General features: G+C 43.6%; 1 protein-coding gene across 1 annotated transcript in view; it reads left to right on the forward strand.

The window, feature by feature from the left end:
• Window positions 1-498: 498 nt before the first annotated feature.
• Window positions 499-18,513, forward strand: part of PDIA5 (protein disulfide isomerase family A member 5) — a 98,099-nt gene continuing 80,084 nt past the window's right edge. Inside the window, exons 1-3 of the mRNA XM_036386670.2 lie at window positions 499-726; window positions 12,211-12,337; window positions 15,358-15,445. Of these exons, the coding sequence (XP_036242563.1) occupies window positions 499-726; window positions 12,211-12,337; window positions 15,358-15,445 (443 nt within the window). The remainder of the gene's footprint in view (window positions 727-12,210; window positions 12,338-15,357; window positions 15,446-18,513) is intronic.

The raw sequence follows: 18,513 nt of genomic DNA on the forward strand, positions 1-18,513 counted from the left end.
CAGGCTGCACAAATTGATCCTGGTCAGACTCAGTGTATTTATTTATTTGCTTGCACTTTGGTATCATTGCCGACATGTGAGGATAAACAGGGTTCACCTTTAGGATTTAATGAGTGGGAACAACTTACAAAGACAACAGGTCCTAGTTTCTAATCCTCTCTACCAGTTAACTCTCTCTCCCCTTTCATTATTTTTTGTTCCCTTTTTCACCTCTTATTCCAGATCTAAGATCAGCTAAAGCTTTAAAACCCCTGACAAACAAGCATCACGAAAGAGGCTGTGTGCCAGAAGCCCTTTTGGAGTAAGGCACACGCCGGGAGAGAGGTAGAGGCACAAAGAACCCCGGACGGGAGGCTAGTGGGACGTGAGAGAAGAGCTGGAACTTGTTAACCTCGGCTGAAGCAAACGGGACTGGGATTTCGGGCAGCATTTCGGTAGGGGTTGGTCGTTTATTTCCCAGCGCGGGAAGGCTGCGGGAGCGGCACCGTCCCTCGGGGGATGAGCATCCCCGGCGCGGGCCGGACTACAGCCCCCGTCATGCCGCGGCGCGGGCGGGCGGTGGCGGCGAGCGCGCCTGCGCCGCCAGACGTGGCAGCAGCCGCAGCGGCGGCGGGTCCGGAGCGGGTCCGGCGCGGCGGCGGGATGGCAGCGCCGGGGCAGGGCGCGGGGGCTGCGCCGCGCCGCGGGCGGCTCCCGCCGCTCCCGCTGCTGCTTCTCGGCCTGGCGGTGAGTGGCGCCGGGGGGCGGCGGGGGCGGCGCGGGGTGTCCCCCGTCCCCGGGCCGGGGCGGGGGCGCGGCGCGGCCGGCGGAGTTGGGCGAAAGTTGGGAGCGGGACGGGCCCCCAGGGCCGGGCGCGGCGGCTCCCCCGCCGCTCGCACCCGCCGCCGCCGCGGGCGGGCTCGGCTCGGCACAGCCCGGCATGGCCGGGCTCCGGCAGCGCTGCTCCCGGGTGTCTTCCCAGCGCTCAGCCCGTGTGCTGCTCTCCCGCTTCCCCTTTCCCTCCTTTCCCTTTCTCTCTGCCTCCCGAAGCACCGCCCGGAGGAAGCGCTCCCCGGCGTGCGGCAGCGGCTCCCCGAGCGGCGGCGGGCTGGGGCCCCGGCTGCCCCGGCCCCGGGGGCTCCGACCGGCGGCGCTTCGGTCCCAAGTTTCGTTTGGAAAGCGGTGCGGTGGCAGAGGGTTTCCAGAGGATTTCCCCCTTGGCGGCTGTGCCGCAGCGGAGCTGCCGCGCTCGGCTTTGTGCACCTGTGTGCGGCACCCCCGCCGCGGGCACCCCCGCCCCTGCGCCCCTGGCATGTGGCGCTGTCCATCCCGCTGCGCTCCCCAGAATCGGGGTGTGCTTCATTGACGTTACACTGACTAGAGCGCTGCTTACCTCAGGGAGGCTCCTAGACTTCCAGAAATACTTTAAAGTCTGATTTTTCTTCCCTTTTTTTTTTTAATCCACAGAATTTAGCATAAATAGCTCAAAAGACTAATGAAGGCATGCTTTAAAACAGTACTTTATTCCATTTATTATCATGAACTGCAGTTCATCCTTCTGCCCGGGCAAATGAAGCTAATAATTAATGAAAAATTACGTTAATCTTTTTATGCACAAGTGATCTGAAACGTATTTGGAAATGCATGACTGTGGAGTGCTCACCTAGTTCATACAAATCAAGTGTGGAATTGCTAATTGCCATATGCTTATTCTGTACTAATATTAGAATTGCCTTTGTGGGACAGAAAGATTCAGCCCTGCCTGATGTAGCCTTTTTGCCCCTGGCAGGGCCATGGCTCTCGGCTCATTCAGGATGGAGGAGAAATGCTGTGCATTCTGAACAACTTTTGCGTTAAGCTTGATCGAGAATCACAGACCTCTGCTATCTTCACTTCATTGATTTCAAGTGAAACTGAAGTCAGGCTGAACTCTCCCTAAATGCTGGAGAGGTCTCAGTGTGAATTTTTTTCCTCTGTGGCTTGTCTTTAATGTATGCAGTAGTTTTCTCAGTGATACTTGTGGCAGTGCATTCCTCAGATTGAGCGTATACTGTGGACCAAGGGAGTTACAAGTGGACTGAATTTTCCCTCTCTTCAAAATAGCTAAGCACATGGAGCTATTTCTGGTATTTCCTACTATATCCACTATGACTGTCAGACCTCATCTTACTGTAACATTCATTTTATGTTAATGTAAATATTTTCCTGTGATTTTTCGTTGTAGATTAAAAGATATTTTCCCCATCTTTCTTCATATGAATCTATTGTTCCTAATTGTTCTAGTTGCGCTCTTTGACCTTTTGTGTTGCAGAGCTGGTGTCTTTGAGATGAGCAGAGGGGCCCTGCTGTTGTTAGTGAAATTATACAAAGCCATTTTAATTTATCCACATTATTATTACTTACCTTTCTTAATTTGCCACAGCAGTTTATTTGCTCTGTGATGCTTCATGCTGAGCAGATGTCTTCATTGAGCTGTTGATTCAGCTAATTCTTTCCCCTTTGCTGTGTACAAGTAGTTTAAATTATTTCTTCCAATTTGCATTATCTTGCACTTGAAGGTGTGATTTTTCATCTTGAAATATGTAACTCGCTCTACTTGAGGGTTGAAAAACTAGTTTACAGCTTTACAGCTGTGACATAGCAAAACCTGCTTTTAATTTATTTTGCATAGGTGTAAGGCTGTTAAATCAGGTGGTTCTCAGTGTGTAAAGTTAAACTAAAGGTAATACCAACTGCTTGGTAGGTCAATGAGAAACATTTTTTTCTTCCAGCCAGTCCTTTTTCATGTATCCCAATGTGTTTTGGTTTTTTGGCATTTGTTTTGTTTGCTAGTTAGTTTTTCTGGCAGTGCTGACTACTTGCAGTGCACCTGGAACAGCAGCTAGAGTTGTGCGTGCATAGCACTTCTGAAAAATAGGGCTCATTTTTTGACCCAGAATTGGAGGTGGCTACATACATAAAAGGGAACCTACAAAGCTGGATGAAAAATATGTTTCAGTAGCTTCTAATGTAAGCTGTTAATTTGTTACCTTCAGCATCACTGTGGGTGTGTGACACACACATGAGAAAGATGGTGGGGGGATCTCTGCCTGCTGTAGTTTTATTTCTTGAATGAGTTGGAGAGCCGTGAGGAAGTTGTGGGTTCCCTGTTTGGTTTATCCTTATTTGGTTTATTACAGTGGTTGACTGTATTTCACATTCAAAGGACTGAATTTACTGTCCAAGGCACTGGGAAGGAGTTTTACACCAAGGTGGATTGGCATTTCCTCTGATGCATCAGGTGCTGTGCCTTCCCTAGCAGAAGGCAGCCACTGCTTCCTACAGGATTTTGCATCTGGGTCTGTTTGCTTTGCAAACACTGATGAATATTATCTCATACCAGTGTGGCAAAGATCAGTTTGTCTTCCAAGTGTTTGCTTAATGACAGAGAAACAGTCAAGAGTCCAGCTGGCTGAGCACTATTGGGAAGCAGACTTTGTGACCTGGTGCCACTCAAACCCAGTGCCTTCAAAGAAGGGCTTGGAAGGAACATTTCCGGCTTCCAGCTCCTCAAGTACTTCCTTAATCCTTAGGGAATGCACTAGTGAGCCCTGACACTGACTTGTGAATCCAGGCCTGCAGGAGGGCTTGGCCGTGACTCCCTCTGTGCTGCAAGTAGCCTTGCAGTGTGGCAGCAGTGGCTTGCTTCTGGTGAGTTTGCAGGCAGGGTGTGAGCCCTGCTTCACCACTGCAGTGCTCAGGTGCTGTTTCCTGTTGTGGCATTTGGGCTTGAATTCAGGAGTGCCTCTTCCCATCCAGTTACTGTTTGTACCAGAGGAGCCTCTTTGGACAGTGTTTCCTGGTAGTCAGAGGGAGAGTATTGCAGAGACAAATTCCTTACTTGCTGTCCTCCCACTGTATTCATACTTTGTCCGTTCCCTCTTCAAAATACGGATTTGTAAAACTCTGATGTGGGCTATGCTGTGTGTCCTCAGATGCCCTTCCCAAGTCAAACCTTGGCTTCGTTACTCCACTCCATGCCTTATGGAGGGATGTTTTCAATCCATTGAATTTGGTGCCACAGCACCTCTTTAGCTCAGAGGCCCTGGGATGTTGGAGACCCTGCAAGTGTGGTGTCATCAGAACTGCTGTTTCTGCCCAGGGCTGAGTTCATGGTGTCCTGAGCAATTGGTGCTGGAAGAGGTGCTTGTTCTGTTGTTGACCATTTCTTTTGCCTTTTGGTGATGGAGTTCCTTGAATTCCTCTGTTTCAGTAAAATGGATGCAGTGAGGTATTTCTTGAGAGCTGTGGCTGGAGGAATGGAAAAACTCTGGCTGCAAATTGCATTGCACTAACTAGCATTGCCTTAAATTTCTTGGTGCAGGCAGGGTCACTTTGTAAATAAGTTGTTGTTTACCTTGTTCCTGCCACCTTTTCAAGCTTGTGAATGGCAAAAAATTGTGATAGCAAAGCAAGTCTTTAGTTTTGGCACTGCGTCAGCTGTGAGTGGCTGGTAGCATTGGTGGATGGTGCTGTGAATTGCACACTTGCAGAACACAGATCAGAAAGGTAACTTAATTTGTGACTGTCTTGATGAGGTCCTGTCTGCTGTCTCTGGGTTTAGAGTCATATAGCCTGTTTGCTGGGTGACTGCAAATAGACTCTTTCTCTCCCCCTCCTCACTTTTCCTGGATATGGCACGCCATGATGTGTGTGGTTGTGCTGCTCTAGGATCAGCTGTGTGCTGGTTTGTTCTGGTGCTGCCTTCCTTTTGCCTCTTGCAGATCACTTCCTTTCTGTGTGAATCTTGCTCCAGCTATTAAAATTAAACTTTGTATCCCATCACCTGGCAGAAAAATGTGAGGATTAATTAGTTAACGTTTGTGCAATGTTTTGAAGATAACAAATGCCATATAAAGTGCTAGAGATTTTTCAGGTGTTATCTTTTGCCCTCTCTTCCTTATAAATCCCATTAATAGTGGTTCTGTCTTCTTTTTATAGTACCTCCTACGGGCTTCTTGAGTAGGTGGTATTTCTTTAAACTTCTCAAAAACCCAAATTTTAGTGGCGGATTATGTGGCATATGCTTTGCTCATGCCCTTAACTTCTGTAGCCAAATGTGCTTGCTCAGAAGTGATATCTGAAATATTATTTCATCGACAGCTTGTTTAATATATGTATGGTGCCATTGCCTGGCTTGAAGAGAGAGAGCTTCATGTTCATAATAAGGAGAAAATTCTTTGTCAACGTTAGTAATTGACCCTATTACAGTCAGTTGTTAATTAGTAAATAGTTGCACAGGTTTTCCTTCACAGAGCATTGGAAACCCAGTGATAAACCATACAATTAATTTGCTCTACTCAGAGCCCTTAAGAAGATCCTTTAGTATAGACTATTATGCCTGTAGCTTAAACCCCACTGTGTTAGAACAATATGAACAGTAGAGTCTAGTCAAATCTTGACGTCTCCATGGTATTTTTTGCTACCTTCTATTTTTGGAAAGTGAACATAGCAAGTACCACCTTAAGTGGAATGTCTTATTAGTAGCGTTCTTCAGCCTAAGTTATAGAGTACTAAGACACTCTTTGTCAGGATTTTAATTTGCCTTCCTTTGAAAACAAAAGAAAATATGATACTTACCTCTTTGCAGATATGACCCTCTGCAACAAAATGTCAGTACTGCTTCTGTTTTTTTAATTTATGGAACAGCTTGAGGTGAGAGTTAACTGATATGGATTATGTATGCAGTAAGAATGTGTTCTTCCACAGAGCTTGTGGGAATGACCAAAACCCAGGGAGTGTCCAGTGGGCATCTCTGCCGATGTAAATCTGTTGGGCAAACCCAGTTTTCAAATGCTGTTGGTCTTGCAGTGCAGAAGTTGTTGATTTTCCTGTATGTCTGCTGGAGCCTGCTCACCTGGCTATCCCACACTGCTGTAGGTGTGGGAGTCACTGCTCCCCACTCAGACCATTGGTGGCTTTTTGGATTGGTCACAGACATCACTGAGCAGCCTTTGTGCTGGGAGTCCTCAGCAGGTTGCATTTTGTGAGCCCACACAGGGGCAACTGGCAGAAGATGGTTTTGTGATTCCAGTGGGATTGCAGAGATTCCTGCAGGGGCCACTTCAGCTCTGACCCCTGAAGTGAGACCCAAGAGCTACTACCCTTTCTCTTCCCCACTCCACAAAGTAGTTTTTTACCAGGCTTCCTTGAGGTACCTTTGGGTAACAGGGCTAACCTATCTCCTCCCATCTGATTTGATTAAAATGTTTCTACAGCTATTTTAGATATTAATCATGAACGAAAAAAGGGGACTGTCCTACTTATCACCATCCATCTTGGAAGGCATTTGTTACAAATGGCTCAGTGATCAAAGCAGCACAACCCTGAATGTAAATAGCAGCAGAGGGAGGGCTCCTGAGTGAAAAGCAAGCAATTATTGCACAAGGTCAAGAGTGGTTTGTATGATGAACAAGGAAGATAAAACATCTGCAGTCAAACTGAGATTCTTGTAAACAAGAAGGCTTTTGATTTGAACATCTTGTATTTTTCAGTGGGAAGGAATTGGGGGCAAGGAAGCAATGGGTCAGTTTCTCCCTTGTGCTTGCCTGGAGATGACTTAGACCTGGTATTGCCAGTACATGCACCGTTTCTGCACCACGGGACTGGCTGTGTCACCAGCTGATCTGCAGGTTTACAAACCTCTGTCACCACCGTACAGAGGTGTCCCAGCCTTCTGAAGTGAAGTGCACAGTCCATCACAGGGCTCATTTTGGGAGCTGAGCAGGAAAGGAAAGGTGAGATTCTGTCTTCTTGTTGGGATTTCTTCCCCTTGACCCCCCGCCCCCCATTTTAATGTGGCAGATGAGACCCTTGTTCGGAATGTGAACTACTCCCCTCCTAAAGAAGTTTAATAATGAAATAAAATTCAGTCATCTCCATTTCTACTTGGAATTTTGAGGCAGATTTCCTCTTCAACTAGACTCCTAAAAAATGCCTTGTCAGACACAATCTGTTTCATATGCACAGGGTTGCTGATTGATCATATTTACAGTGGGTTGAGTGCTGTTGTCCCAAAATGAGAATGACACCAGTGGGTGGCTAAGCTAAGGCAGAAATCCGAGTCAATGTCTTCCTGAAAAAGTAGAGTTTAGAAATTGTGGTCGAGTGTAAGGCTGTGTCCCTGCCAAGCAGCAGTTGTGCTGGAGTCTGTTGTCACAGCCCCAGCTATTCTTGATGAATAGTGTGCAAATTGGCTGCTAATTATACATGTGGTAGTGTGTGCATAAAAACTGCATGTTGACATATGGATTCAGGCACCTAAGCACGGTTTCAGCTGCATATCCATTTATACTTTTTATGCATTATTTGTGTCCAGGGAAGTATATATTTCTGGCTCTTGAGGTGGAAATAGGAGAAATAGGGAGTAGTTTTTCTGTCCAGTGTACAATGCTACCCTTCTGATAGAAATCAAAATTAAATAAGGAAGATCTATTTTCTTGTTTTTAAAACTGTGTGTTTTCATTGCCCTTGATGTAAAATAAATACATAAGTAATTCTCCAGATATGCTGCTTATCCTTAGCAAAAGACCATGCTGTCACGAAGCTTTTGTGGGGAGCAACTCATAAATTGAACTGGGTTCTGTGGGAGCAGTAGTTAAGCATTTATCACATTTAATTTGAATAATAAATGTAAAATATGAAAATACATTCTTGTGGCTGTTTGAAAGATATTCCCTTTTTTCATTTTAAAATGAGATTCAGAGAAGAGTAAAAACTTGAGAAATAGACTCTGCTTTCTCAGATCCTTGATAATTTTGAGAAAACATGGCCTGAGGGATGACCACATTTTTCAATAGTGTTAGTCCTGGAAGTATAATTAGCAAATAGCTATTTGCCTGTAACTCTTGCCTCTGGGTTTCTGAAAGCTCAGATCTTCCTTGGGTACCAATTCTAAGGGAGTGGGGTTGTGGAGTGTTTACTGCTCTTTAACATGTGCATATGTTTGGCAGCTCTGCAAGGAATTACTAGATAGTGGGGAAAAAAAATAAAATCGAACCTTTTTGGCCAATCAGACTTCTGCCACCAAGCTTGCAAGATCATATATCTAAATACAAATTTTGAAGAACAGAGACAGTTAGAACACATGGGGGTTTTGTACCTTGTACTTGAGTAGCTGTGTCTCAGCAGTTTTGAATTGACTGTCTTGGGGATTTGGGTTCACTTATGTTTTACTTGAGAGTCTTTCATGCATCTCAGACACTACAGTCACATGACTGATGTGTGACCTATGCCATAAAAATTCTGTGAAAATAAATTCAGATTGCGATCTTGAGCTGGGGAAAATCTGCAGCCTGGAATTGCTATGAGATTTGCATTTCATAGTCTGCCACGTGTAGTCTGTCTTTTTTGGAAGGTCTCCACCAAAGTTTCCTGCATCTGAGAACACCAGGTGACAGTTGTGTCACCAAGCCAGCCATGGGTAAGGACCTGTTACGACAGGCAACTGTGCAAACACAGCACAAAATAAAATAGACCTTCCTTCAGTTTTGTTGCAGTTTCTCATTGCCATAACTGGCAAGGGTGGCAGAGATGTTGTCCATGTTGGTCCTATTATGTCTTTTACTTTAGTAGGTATCAGGGTGGGCAGCTTCTTGAGAAAAATACTTGGAGCACTTCTTAACTTTTCAGAGGTGGTCATGAATAGATTTTAAAGCTTTAGGATGCTCAAGTGACAAGAGAGTTTAGCTTGTTTCTTATTTATAGATTTCCATATGTGTGAATGTAGCACTTCCTGACGCATATGAGAAGAGGCTTCCTGCCCAGGAGGGACCGTCACCTTTCTTGACCTTTTCTTTTTTTAATATGCGCTTGTCTCCTCTTGTGCCCTGGATTTAAACAAGAAGCAGTGTGCTTGATTGGGCAGTGCCTGGCTGATGAGCTCCCCTGCAAAATGTCTGGAGTAAATCTACCTGAGTCATGGCTTACAAATAAATTCATATAGCACAGTACATGCAAATTAGCTTCATCTTTGCTGCTGCTTTACCTATGGGCTGTGCAGGAACATGCGCTTGGTTTTCTGTGCAAGAGTGCAACTGCTTCAATAGAATTCTTTTTTTCCTATCCTCTTAATTTTACATTGTTGCCAGAACTAGTGGCTGTAGGCCTGGTGAGGCTGTAGCTGCTGGTACAGTCATCACTGCTGTGACTCTAGAGCAGGGCAAAGCAGCCCCGTGTTTGGGACAGATGTCTGGTAGAACTGACTCCTTGATATCCCTTGCCTTCAACAGAGCTGGTAGGGAAGACAGAGGTTCTTCTGGAGGTTTAGCTATAAACCAGCCTCTCATTTATTTCTAGGTTGGGTATTGATTAATTTCAGCAAGAGAAAGTTGAAGAGTGTGGAACTACTTAATTCTTATCAGTTTGCAAATATCACGTAGTGCAAACAGAATCGGGGCTGGTGAATTTCTCTGCTCAGCCGATAACCTCCCAGTGTTGCAGTGGCTGCCTTAGATGTGCAAGCAGGGCATTTCTGTCCAGCTCGATGCCTTTGGCTTGGACCTTTTGGGTTTTATAACCAGGAAAACCTGCAACATTAATCTTAATTAAAGGGAGATGATGATTTATTCAGCTGGGTGACTGGTGTGCTTGTATGCACAATGCCTTTCCCAGTGGGTTTTGGGCTAAACCATGGGAACAAAGAGAGCTACTGTAGTAAAACTGCAGGAAAATGAGTAGCATGTATTGATTTGATACTTGGAGAGGAATTTGGCAAAGAAGCAGTGGATATATGCAATGTGACATGCATCTCCCTCCAAGTCCCTGCTGTTCCACCAGTGCAGTGGGTTTTCTGTTCGTGGCAAGACCAACAAGGCACTAGTTAAAGCTGTCATTGTTTTCAGAATCAAATTTTTCAAGAAGGTTACAGCTCTGCCATTTTAAGGAAAGAAAGAAGAAAAAAAAGAGAGAAAATTCCTGAAACTGGCAAAATAGCCTTTCTAACTGGAAAAGACATGGAATGCCTATATTTTAAAACCATAAAATGGTGTGCATTTGAAGAGAGCTTAAAGATCATCTCGTTCTAACACCCCTCTTCTGAGCTGTTGGTAAGCACTTTAAACAAAGTTTACAGTATCATTTGGTGTCATGTTGAAAGTGGCATTTGTGGGGTGTTTTAGTCTAATTGCTTCTTTTTGATAGAGTTCACAGACTAGAATATCCTTGAGTCCAGTTTTTTAAGCCAAATGAGCAACCTGTAGTTTCATTTTTTTCCTGTGTTCAGCCTTAGTTTCAGTTGAGTTACAGAGGATAAAAAATAAGCTTAAGGCATTAATAAAACTATAAGATGCTATTTTGAATAGTTACAAAAATTGAGGTGAATGGAAGAATTTTTTAAAAAAATACTTAGCTTTAAAAGGATCTGCCTGTAATGTTGGATTAATTTCTCCTGTGCAGCGCCTGGTATTGATGATTTTGGGCAGGACTATTCATGTCTGTGTCACCTCACTTAGCCCAACTGTATTTGCCTGCTTTGACTGGCAACACCACGTATTCATCTCAGAAAATACACAAGTGATACACATACATCAGCCTAAAGTAGGAAGGTTGAGCCCTGGACATCTGGGTTTAGAAGAATGTGAGTCTTTTGGTCGAATTAAAGCATCAAGGACATTTATGCTGAAGTTAGAGGCTGACTTGCAGATGTGTTCACTTCCTTCTCACAGTCTGATCATCTGGCCAGCAGGGCCCAGTGGTGGGATCTCTGCCTGCAGAGTGGGGTGACTTGTTCACACTTAGATTTTGTGTTATAGGTGTATTTTCTGGTAACTTCTAAGTTCTCAAACTTCCTGGTTGTTTTGAGGATGATCTCCATCTCAGCTCAGCTTCTCTCCATTACCTCGTATGTCCCAGGATTCCCCTCATGCCCCTTTCCACATGTAAAGACTTGTGGCATTTGTACAGTCTGCTTTGTAGGTGCAGGTTTTGTTTCTCAGCCTCAGTGACTGTGGTGTTTGGAAGTAGCTGAATTTGAATGAAGTGCGTGCCTGGGGCTGTGTGTTCTGACTTCATTGGCTTAGTCCCTTCTTCAAATACTGCATGATGTAACGCATGGGATGCAAGAGCTGCCTTTTGTTTCTTCACATCCACTGTGGACGTATTTTCCAGCCTGGTTGGAGTAAGGCACGATCAAAATCAGTTCTGTAATTAAGGAAATGTTGAACCTCTTGTGTGTGTTAGGCAAATGAGCTAAAGCTTTTAGCCAAGCAATTAAGTGTTAAGGTTTTACTGTAAGGTGAATGGAAACTAGATAATTTCTCCAGCTAAGCTTCCCTTAATCATTCCATTAGCACGAATTCAGTACAGTGCAGAAAGGAAGCATCATAGTCTGATGGATAAGATTATTATTACATTATTATTATTGAAGAATATTGCAGTAAGAATAAGCAGTAAAGGCCCCAGCTGAGGTTATGGTCATAATTTGATATGAGCTTTACTTCATGACAGTCAAACTCTGCTCTGGAACTGTTGTGATTTAAATAGAGTAAAAGATGCAGTGGAAAAAAAAACTCGTTTGCATAGATTAGGAGCTGAGATGCAGAGAGATTAAGTGCTGTGTCTTCCAGGTGGCCAGTGGAAGCTGAACAAGGCACTGCTGTGTGTGTGACACGGTGTGGGCACTGGGAAACATGAGCCCTGCTCTACTTTGGAAGGGTGGGTGGGAGAGGGTTGTGCTTAGTGCTCTAATGCGGATGCTGGCTTGCTTGCATTTTCTGGTCTCATTTCCTACATCTGCTCCCTGTCAGTGTGGGTTATTTTAACTTCAGGACTGTCTTCTGTAGGGTATCAAAGTACTGGATTGAGTTTGCAGCATATTCAGAGATGTAGGGACAAGAGTGCTCTCAAAGTGGCAATTTGCTGCTTCCCTTGGTAAAGTATATTAAGTTTACATAGAATTGTTATCTGATTATCTGATTTGGGAGCAAACTTTTAAAGGGGTGGCATCTTAAGTAAAACTGTATTTCTTGGTGTTATGTTCATTTTTCCATGTAAGGGTACTTGTTAGGAATGTATTGACCCAGTTTCAATAAATCACGTGCCTGGCATTTTTTCTTCTGGTTTTGCTGATCAAATCAATGTGATAGCCTATTTAAGGCAGCATGTCTCAAGATTATTAAAAAATATGATGGCAATTTGCAAAAGCAGGTTATCTGTTTATTTGTGACTGATGTTTTTGGCTCTCTGTTTCCCCAGGCATTCTTGCCAGCATTCGTGTGCTCATTGAAGGTGTCTCCACTCATAGAAAAAATAAGTGATCACAAGGATTTTAAGAAGCTTCTCAGGACACGGAATAACGTACTGGTGCTCTATTCCAAATCTGGTAAGTCTTTTTTTCTTCCTTTTTTTCTTTGATGGTACAGCTCTTTGTGCCCAGCAAGGTGTGTACCAAGGGGCTTCTGTGTGACTGCAAGGGCTCCTTGGGGACTGGAGTCCTTTGTTTTAATTCAGAGGCTCCTGATGTTTCACGACTGGAGTCATCTTAATTCAGCCTTCTAATTGCTCTGTCACATTGGCAAAAATATACTTTATTCTGGCTTTGTCTCCAGAACTGGCTCCCTTGTAATAAGAGCTTTCTGGTGTGTTTAGCACAGTAGTTTGCAAGTTTTGATTTCCTGGTGACACTGAAAGGCGTAATGAATAGTTACAGAACTGAAATCAATCCATCTTTGCTTCTGACAGTTTTGAGTGTCCCATAGTTGTCTTTCAGCTTTAATTAAAAAAATATAAAAATAAAAAAAGAACACTTGTGTAAGATGGAAAATGACTCATTTCACATTATGCCACCTGTCCCCTTGAATCTTTTGTTGGTTCCTCTGTCATTCAGGCTCACCTTTCTAGCTGCCTACTAAACTGTTTGCTCTTCCTTTGCTCTGTTCTGCTCCTGCTCTACCTTTTCTCCTTTCTTGCCTTGTTTTTTTTGTGGGGGTGTTTTGCGCAACACCATGTAAAATCAAGAAACTATCTTTAAACTCCATACACAAGTGCAGAATGCTGTTGTGAGTGTGGAAGTCACTGGACAGCAAGAAGTAAAATGTGTAATTAAGATGATTTTCCTTCGTGCTGTATTGTTTTTGTTGTTGCTTCCCTCTTTTTCCTGTAGGCAGACAGGACAAGATAATGCCTTGTTTGGGTGTTGGGTCCTCCTTTTCTGACCTTTTCTGTTGCAAAGGTCTTATGTCAATTAAAGGCATAAGACCTTTGTGGTGGTAGTATTGCTACCAGTGGTGGTAGTATTGCTCTGGGTTCATAGTGTATCAAATTGGAGCAGCATAGGGTGACCAATATCCTCCTCCCTCTGCCCCCCAGTATTAGAGAATTCTGCAGACAAGGATGTTCAGGTCCTGGAGTAATTAACTTTATTTCCTAAAGATATGCTTATTCTGAAACAGTTAAAATTATATAAGTGGCTTATTTTTTTATTGAAATACTTGTGTTTTGATATGGTGGGGAACTTTGAGCACTTGAACTTGGCCAAATGGTTTTGTAGTAACAGGTTCAAAGTGAAAATCATAAAAGAGTTTCTAATGCTTTTTGATTTTTGAAAGGAACACTTTAGATAAAAAGACGTCTGTATTATTCAGCTTCTTAAAGGGAAAATTTTCTTTTTACGCTTAATATTTTAAGTGGTGGTTGCTTTCATTTTTAACAGCACAACCAGAACACTTCAGCTGTGACACTCATCTAATAAATGTTGCCCTATGGGCATTGTTCAAAAGCCATGTTATGGAGATTTCTTTTTTTCTGTTTTTGTTATTTAATTGGTTGGTTTTAGCAGTCTAAAGCACTGCATGCAGAGCTGACTGTGGAATTAATATTTCTTCCTGGAACAGTGATCCTTGCACAATTTTAAATCTCTTGCCCAGCAGTCACTCAGAAAGAGGGGAGGGAAAAAAAGAGATAGGAATTTGGAGGTGTAATTTCAATCCCAGATATACATCCCCCAGCTGTGATGAGATGTTGGCTGGCATTTGGTCATACTGCTGGAACAAAGGCTTTACTTCCCAGCTGAGCAGAACTAGATGTCACTTTCTATTGCAATCAGAAAATTCATTGGTTTTGGGAGGTGTCATAATTTGTGGGAGATTTTAGTTCCCCTTGCCAGCTGGGTGTCCTACCAAGGGTACTCAGCTACTGAGTCTTCTGGGACAAGCTGAAGGCTTATTTTTAAAAGTGTATTTGCCAAACTGTTCCATTCCAAATACAAAGAATTCCCTCACCTGTCTAACTCCCTGTGTTGGTGAGAGGTGGCAGTTGCATGTTCTGGGTATGAGGGTATGAGAGTTTCTGGAGAGCTGATATGTGTGGGTTGGTGTCTCTGATAGCATCAGGCCCAAGCAAAGTCTGTAAAATACAAAAAGACTGTTTCTGGCTCAGGAGATTGTTGAGGTAAAACTTGTGAAGGTTTAGAGATTATTTGATAGGTTATCCCTACATGCTGGCTCTGCTTGTCTACTCTGACATCTGCAGGCCCTCACTTCCTCAAATGCTGGAGACAAGATATTGGTCTGCAGAAGCATTCTGTCTGTCCCAATATTGCCATTCTTACATTCAGTTACTTGAAGTAGTTGTGAAGATCTGAAAGAGGCCCTGGGTTTCTATTTTCTGCTTATTGAGGAAGGAAACAGTTCCTGTTAGATTTTTTTGGGGAATGGATACTTATTTGTACTGCTATATTTTTCTCTCTTCTGTTTATTTTTAATACTGTTTATAAGACTGTTTTGGAGTGGTAGTGATTTGCAAAACCTACACATGTGGCATGGCATTATAAAAATCTCTGTTGGGTATTTATAATACAGCCAGTACTTGGAAGGACCTTTTCTGGGTACTGCTTATGACTGTTGGTTTGGGTATCTCCCAGGGTTATTATGAGGATAAAGTCTGTTATTTTCTGTGTATGGCTGGGGTAGAAATAGGGAGGCAGAGATGCTGAATGACTTGCCCTTACAGCTGATGAAAGTCCTAAATGAAATTGCTCTAAATAGCAGGCTGTGGTACAAACTGGTTCATGCCCAGCCACAGGGAAGAAGGCAGTGTTGGGATGGAAGCTGTAGGAGAGGACACTGTATAGCTCTGTAAATGCAGCTCAGGGAACATGTCTGGAAATACCAATTTTACTGTCTTGTTTAAGGGGGTAGAGGGAAGGAGCAACCAGCTTCACCTGCAGCCAGCTTTCCTTCTAGTTTACAGAAGATTTTACTGATCCCTGTTACACTGGTTTCTTCAAATGAGACAAAATGTTCTTTGGGTGCTTCGGAACATAGAAATGCAACGTTGTGTTGTTTTGTGTGGAGCAGTAATGCTGTTATTAATAGAGTTTTATTATTTAATTTTGTCTTCCAGCCACTGCTGCTGAAAGCTCCCTCAGATTACTGTCCAGTGTGGCCCAGGAGGTGAAAGGACGAGGTACTATAAGCTGGATAGACTGTGGGTACGTGTTGTGCTCTTTTCCTTCTTATTTTCCCTTTCCCCTTTTGACTTTTATTGCTATCTTAGCTTTTTTGTTGGCTCTGAAACTTTTTGCCTTTAAGTGGACACATAATTCTGTGTAGTTTCTTCTATAGGGAGCTTATATCTTACCATCTTCTCTTCCTTTGAACAAGTGGAGGGGAATAATTTTTTTCTTATGGCTGTTGTTACTTCTCTGGCAGCATGTTTTTCAGCCTGAAGCTGAGACCCCAGCTAACATTGCCTTTCATAGGCGACACACAGGGTGCTTTTTTTCCAAAGCCAGGGGAGGAGGAATCTCACATGTTGTGCTTCAGCTGGAGGGCAGTGCAATTCTGCTCTGGCAGCAAATGTTGTGTGAGCAGTAAGGCTGTTTGCTTGGTTTTGAAGCATCCACCCATTTGTGTTTCTCAATAAAATGTGCTTTCTTTTAAAGACCTTCTTCTACGCTGGTATAAGTTGTGGCAATTTTTAACATGAAGGCAGAGAAACTTGTTTTTGTAAGTGGTTGTGTGTGTGGGGAGGAATGAACAGGTGTGTACTTTCTGGTTTGCAGATGCGAAAATCTCCGCTGTGGTTCAACTCAATAACAGTTTGCTTGTGGTTTTAGCTTGTGTATTGTAGTGCCTCTGCAGCTTTGAGAGCTTTGCCTGCAGGTGGCAAGTTCCCCTTCCTGCACTGCAGAGGAGCAGCTTGCTGCCTACCTGTGTGTTTGGGTGGATTGCCATGGTATGAACAGATTGTACACTGTGCACAAATGTAAGTCAGCTCTGCACATCATGTGGCTCCCTTAAAATTACACTTTTGAAACTAACCCTCATCCATCAAACAGTGACCCAGAATAAGTCATTGGTAAATTGGAAGTTAATGTGGGTTTGTGATTATTATTAACCTGCCCTGCTCCCCCCACTGCCACCAGGCAGGTATCTCTCCTGTGGAGTCCTCTGCCTCTGCCTTCTGTTTGCATTCTGCTGGGGCTCATCCAAGTGCACACACACTTTCATCTCTGCCCAACTGGTGGGGACAGAGTTCCAAGTCATCTGCTGGCAGAAAGCAGGGCTGTTCCTCAGAGGTCAGTGAAGCCTGCACCACTTGCCACCTGCTGAAAAGCCAGTGGACAAATTGTATTGACTCTGACAAGGTGAAGGTTATGAGGAGACCTGGCATACCTCTGAAATCCATGAAAATCAGTCTTCATTTCTAAGAAAAGCACTGATAAGTAATTTTTTGTTCTCAATAGTGAGGGCTAGCAAATAAAATACTGAGCCAGCTTCTTGGCTTCAGTTTCTAATCAGCTTCAGTTTCTGGTTATAGAGTGCTTGCTATCCTTTTGTGTCTTTTGTTTTAGGCTATCTCTGTGTTGGGGGACTACTGCTTACTCTGTGTGTGTATGTGGTATATACAAATGCTGGATGATGAGGCCGTTCAGCTGGCTCTTCAAAATGCTGCTGTAATACAACTAAACAAGAACTCTGTTCAGGATTTATTTTAGTTCTGGGTTGGAGAAGGAAAGATTCAGTGTTTAGAACTTCAGCTTGAAATCCAGTGAAGTTTTGGCACTTAGTTCAACAGGTCAGTCTCCACTCCTGAGTTTGTAAGTAATGGTGATGGGGAGGGAAATGTATTGTTTGGTTTTGCTGTAAAATAAAATTCAATTAATCAAATCCTAATATACTCTCATTTTCCAAATGTTGGCATCTAGACCAAACTTTGTTATGGAAGCTACTTGCAAGAAATTTATTTTCAAGTCTCTTGCGCGCAGTGCTTTAATACTTTTCATAGGAAGCTTGGTATTTGCAGTGCCTTTCCCCTCACCATGAGGGAGAAATCCTGAAAGGTGAGTTAATCTCAGACAGTGAAGCAGTGAGGTGAAAGTCATGCTGTAAGGGGTTGAGACACCTGAGAATAGATTGGTAGGTTGCCAAAATTTTCTTTGACACCAGTAATGCTACAATCAGATTACCACTTCATGAGTGGCAGGCAGTTACCAGGATGTTGTAACAAGGCAATAGGTGTAATTCTCTCTTTGAGGGTAAAGCAGAGCTGTCTTTCATGTCTTGTTTGGGAAGAACCTGGAAAAAATAGCTGGGCATTTTTCAGAGATGGACTTCTATCCTTCTGTCACTCCTGCTGAAGGATACTCTAACAGGGTCTGTGAACTTGCTTCATGGGGCAAGGTGAGCTGGAAGACAGGCTTGTGGTCAAGGAGGTCTTGGTGGATGCAAAAAGAAACCCTAAACAAAAAGTTTGAGGCTAAACCAAGTTTTGTGGTTGATTTGCTTGTTAACTTCTGAAGCATTCTGAAATCAATCTAGTAGTGTTGAGGTAGCTTTTAAACATTTTTTTTTTCATGAGAGGTTTTTTCCTTTGCTTATTGCTTTTTAAAAAATTATATACAGGTGGCTGCACCTGTATACAATATAGCAGGCTGTCACCTGCTGCAGTGACAGTACCAGAGGCTGCAGTAGTGCTGTCTGCCCCAGGTCACAGAGGGCCAGTTTTAGGGCCTGGACAGCTGAGTCCTGCCAGAGCGGCTCAAACCATTCTCCTGCAGCAAATATGCTGGGAGCCTTATTTGCAAGTCTTCATGCTGAAACAAACAGCACACAGATGCAGGGATATTTACAGCACAGGCTCAATTTGTTTTACAAATACTGACAAGAAATGTCTTGTTTGGCAGCAATATTTAGTGGGAAATTTTGGCTTTGCTCTTCACATCCTGCTGTACTGGGCTTCTTTGCCTTCGGATCCAAGCGTTGGCAGGGCTGGCATGCATGCGGAGTTGTGGTTTGTGCCTCTGCTTCCCTGTGGTGATGATGGCAGCCTTTTCTTTCATTTTTCTTTACTGATGGTGCTTTTTTTTGTTACTTGTAATTCTCCTTCCCCTCATTTTCAAGAGAAGGCAAGAACATTCCGCTGCGTGGACAGAGATCAGTGTCGGTTGCTAAGTCTCAGCTGCATGTTCTGTATTTCATGTAGTGGAGGGGAGTGTGCAGGTTTGTGGCTGAAGTGTGGCATTCAGGACTTCCTGAATGCTGGTCTGCGTGGAAA

Source organism: Molothrus ater, chromosome 7 (assembly GCF_012460135.2).
Source record: "Molothrus ater isolate BHLD 08-10-18 breed brown headed cowbird chromosome 7, BPBGC_Mater_1.1, whole genome shotgun sequence".
Taxonomy (NCBI): domain Eukaryota; kingdom Metazoa; phylum Chordata; class Aves; order Passeriformes; family Icteridae; genus Molothrus; species Molothrus ater.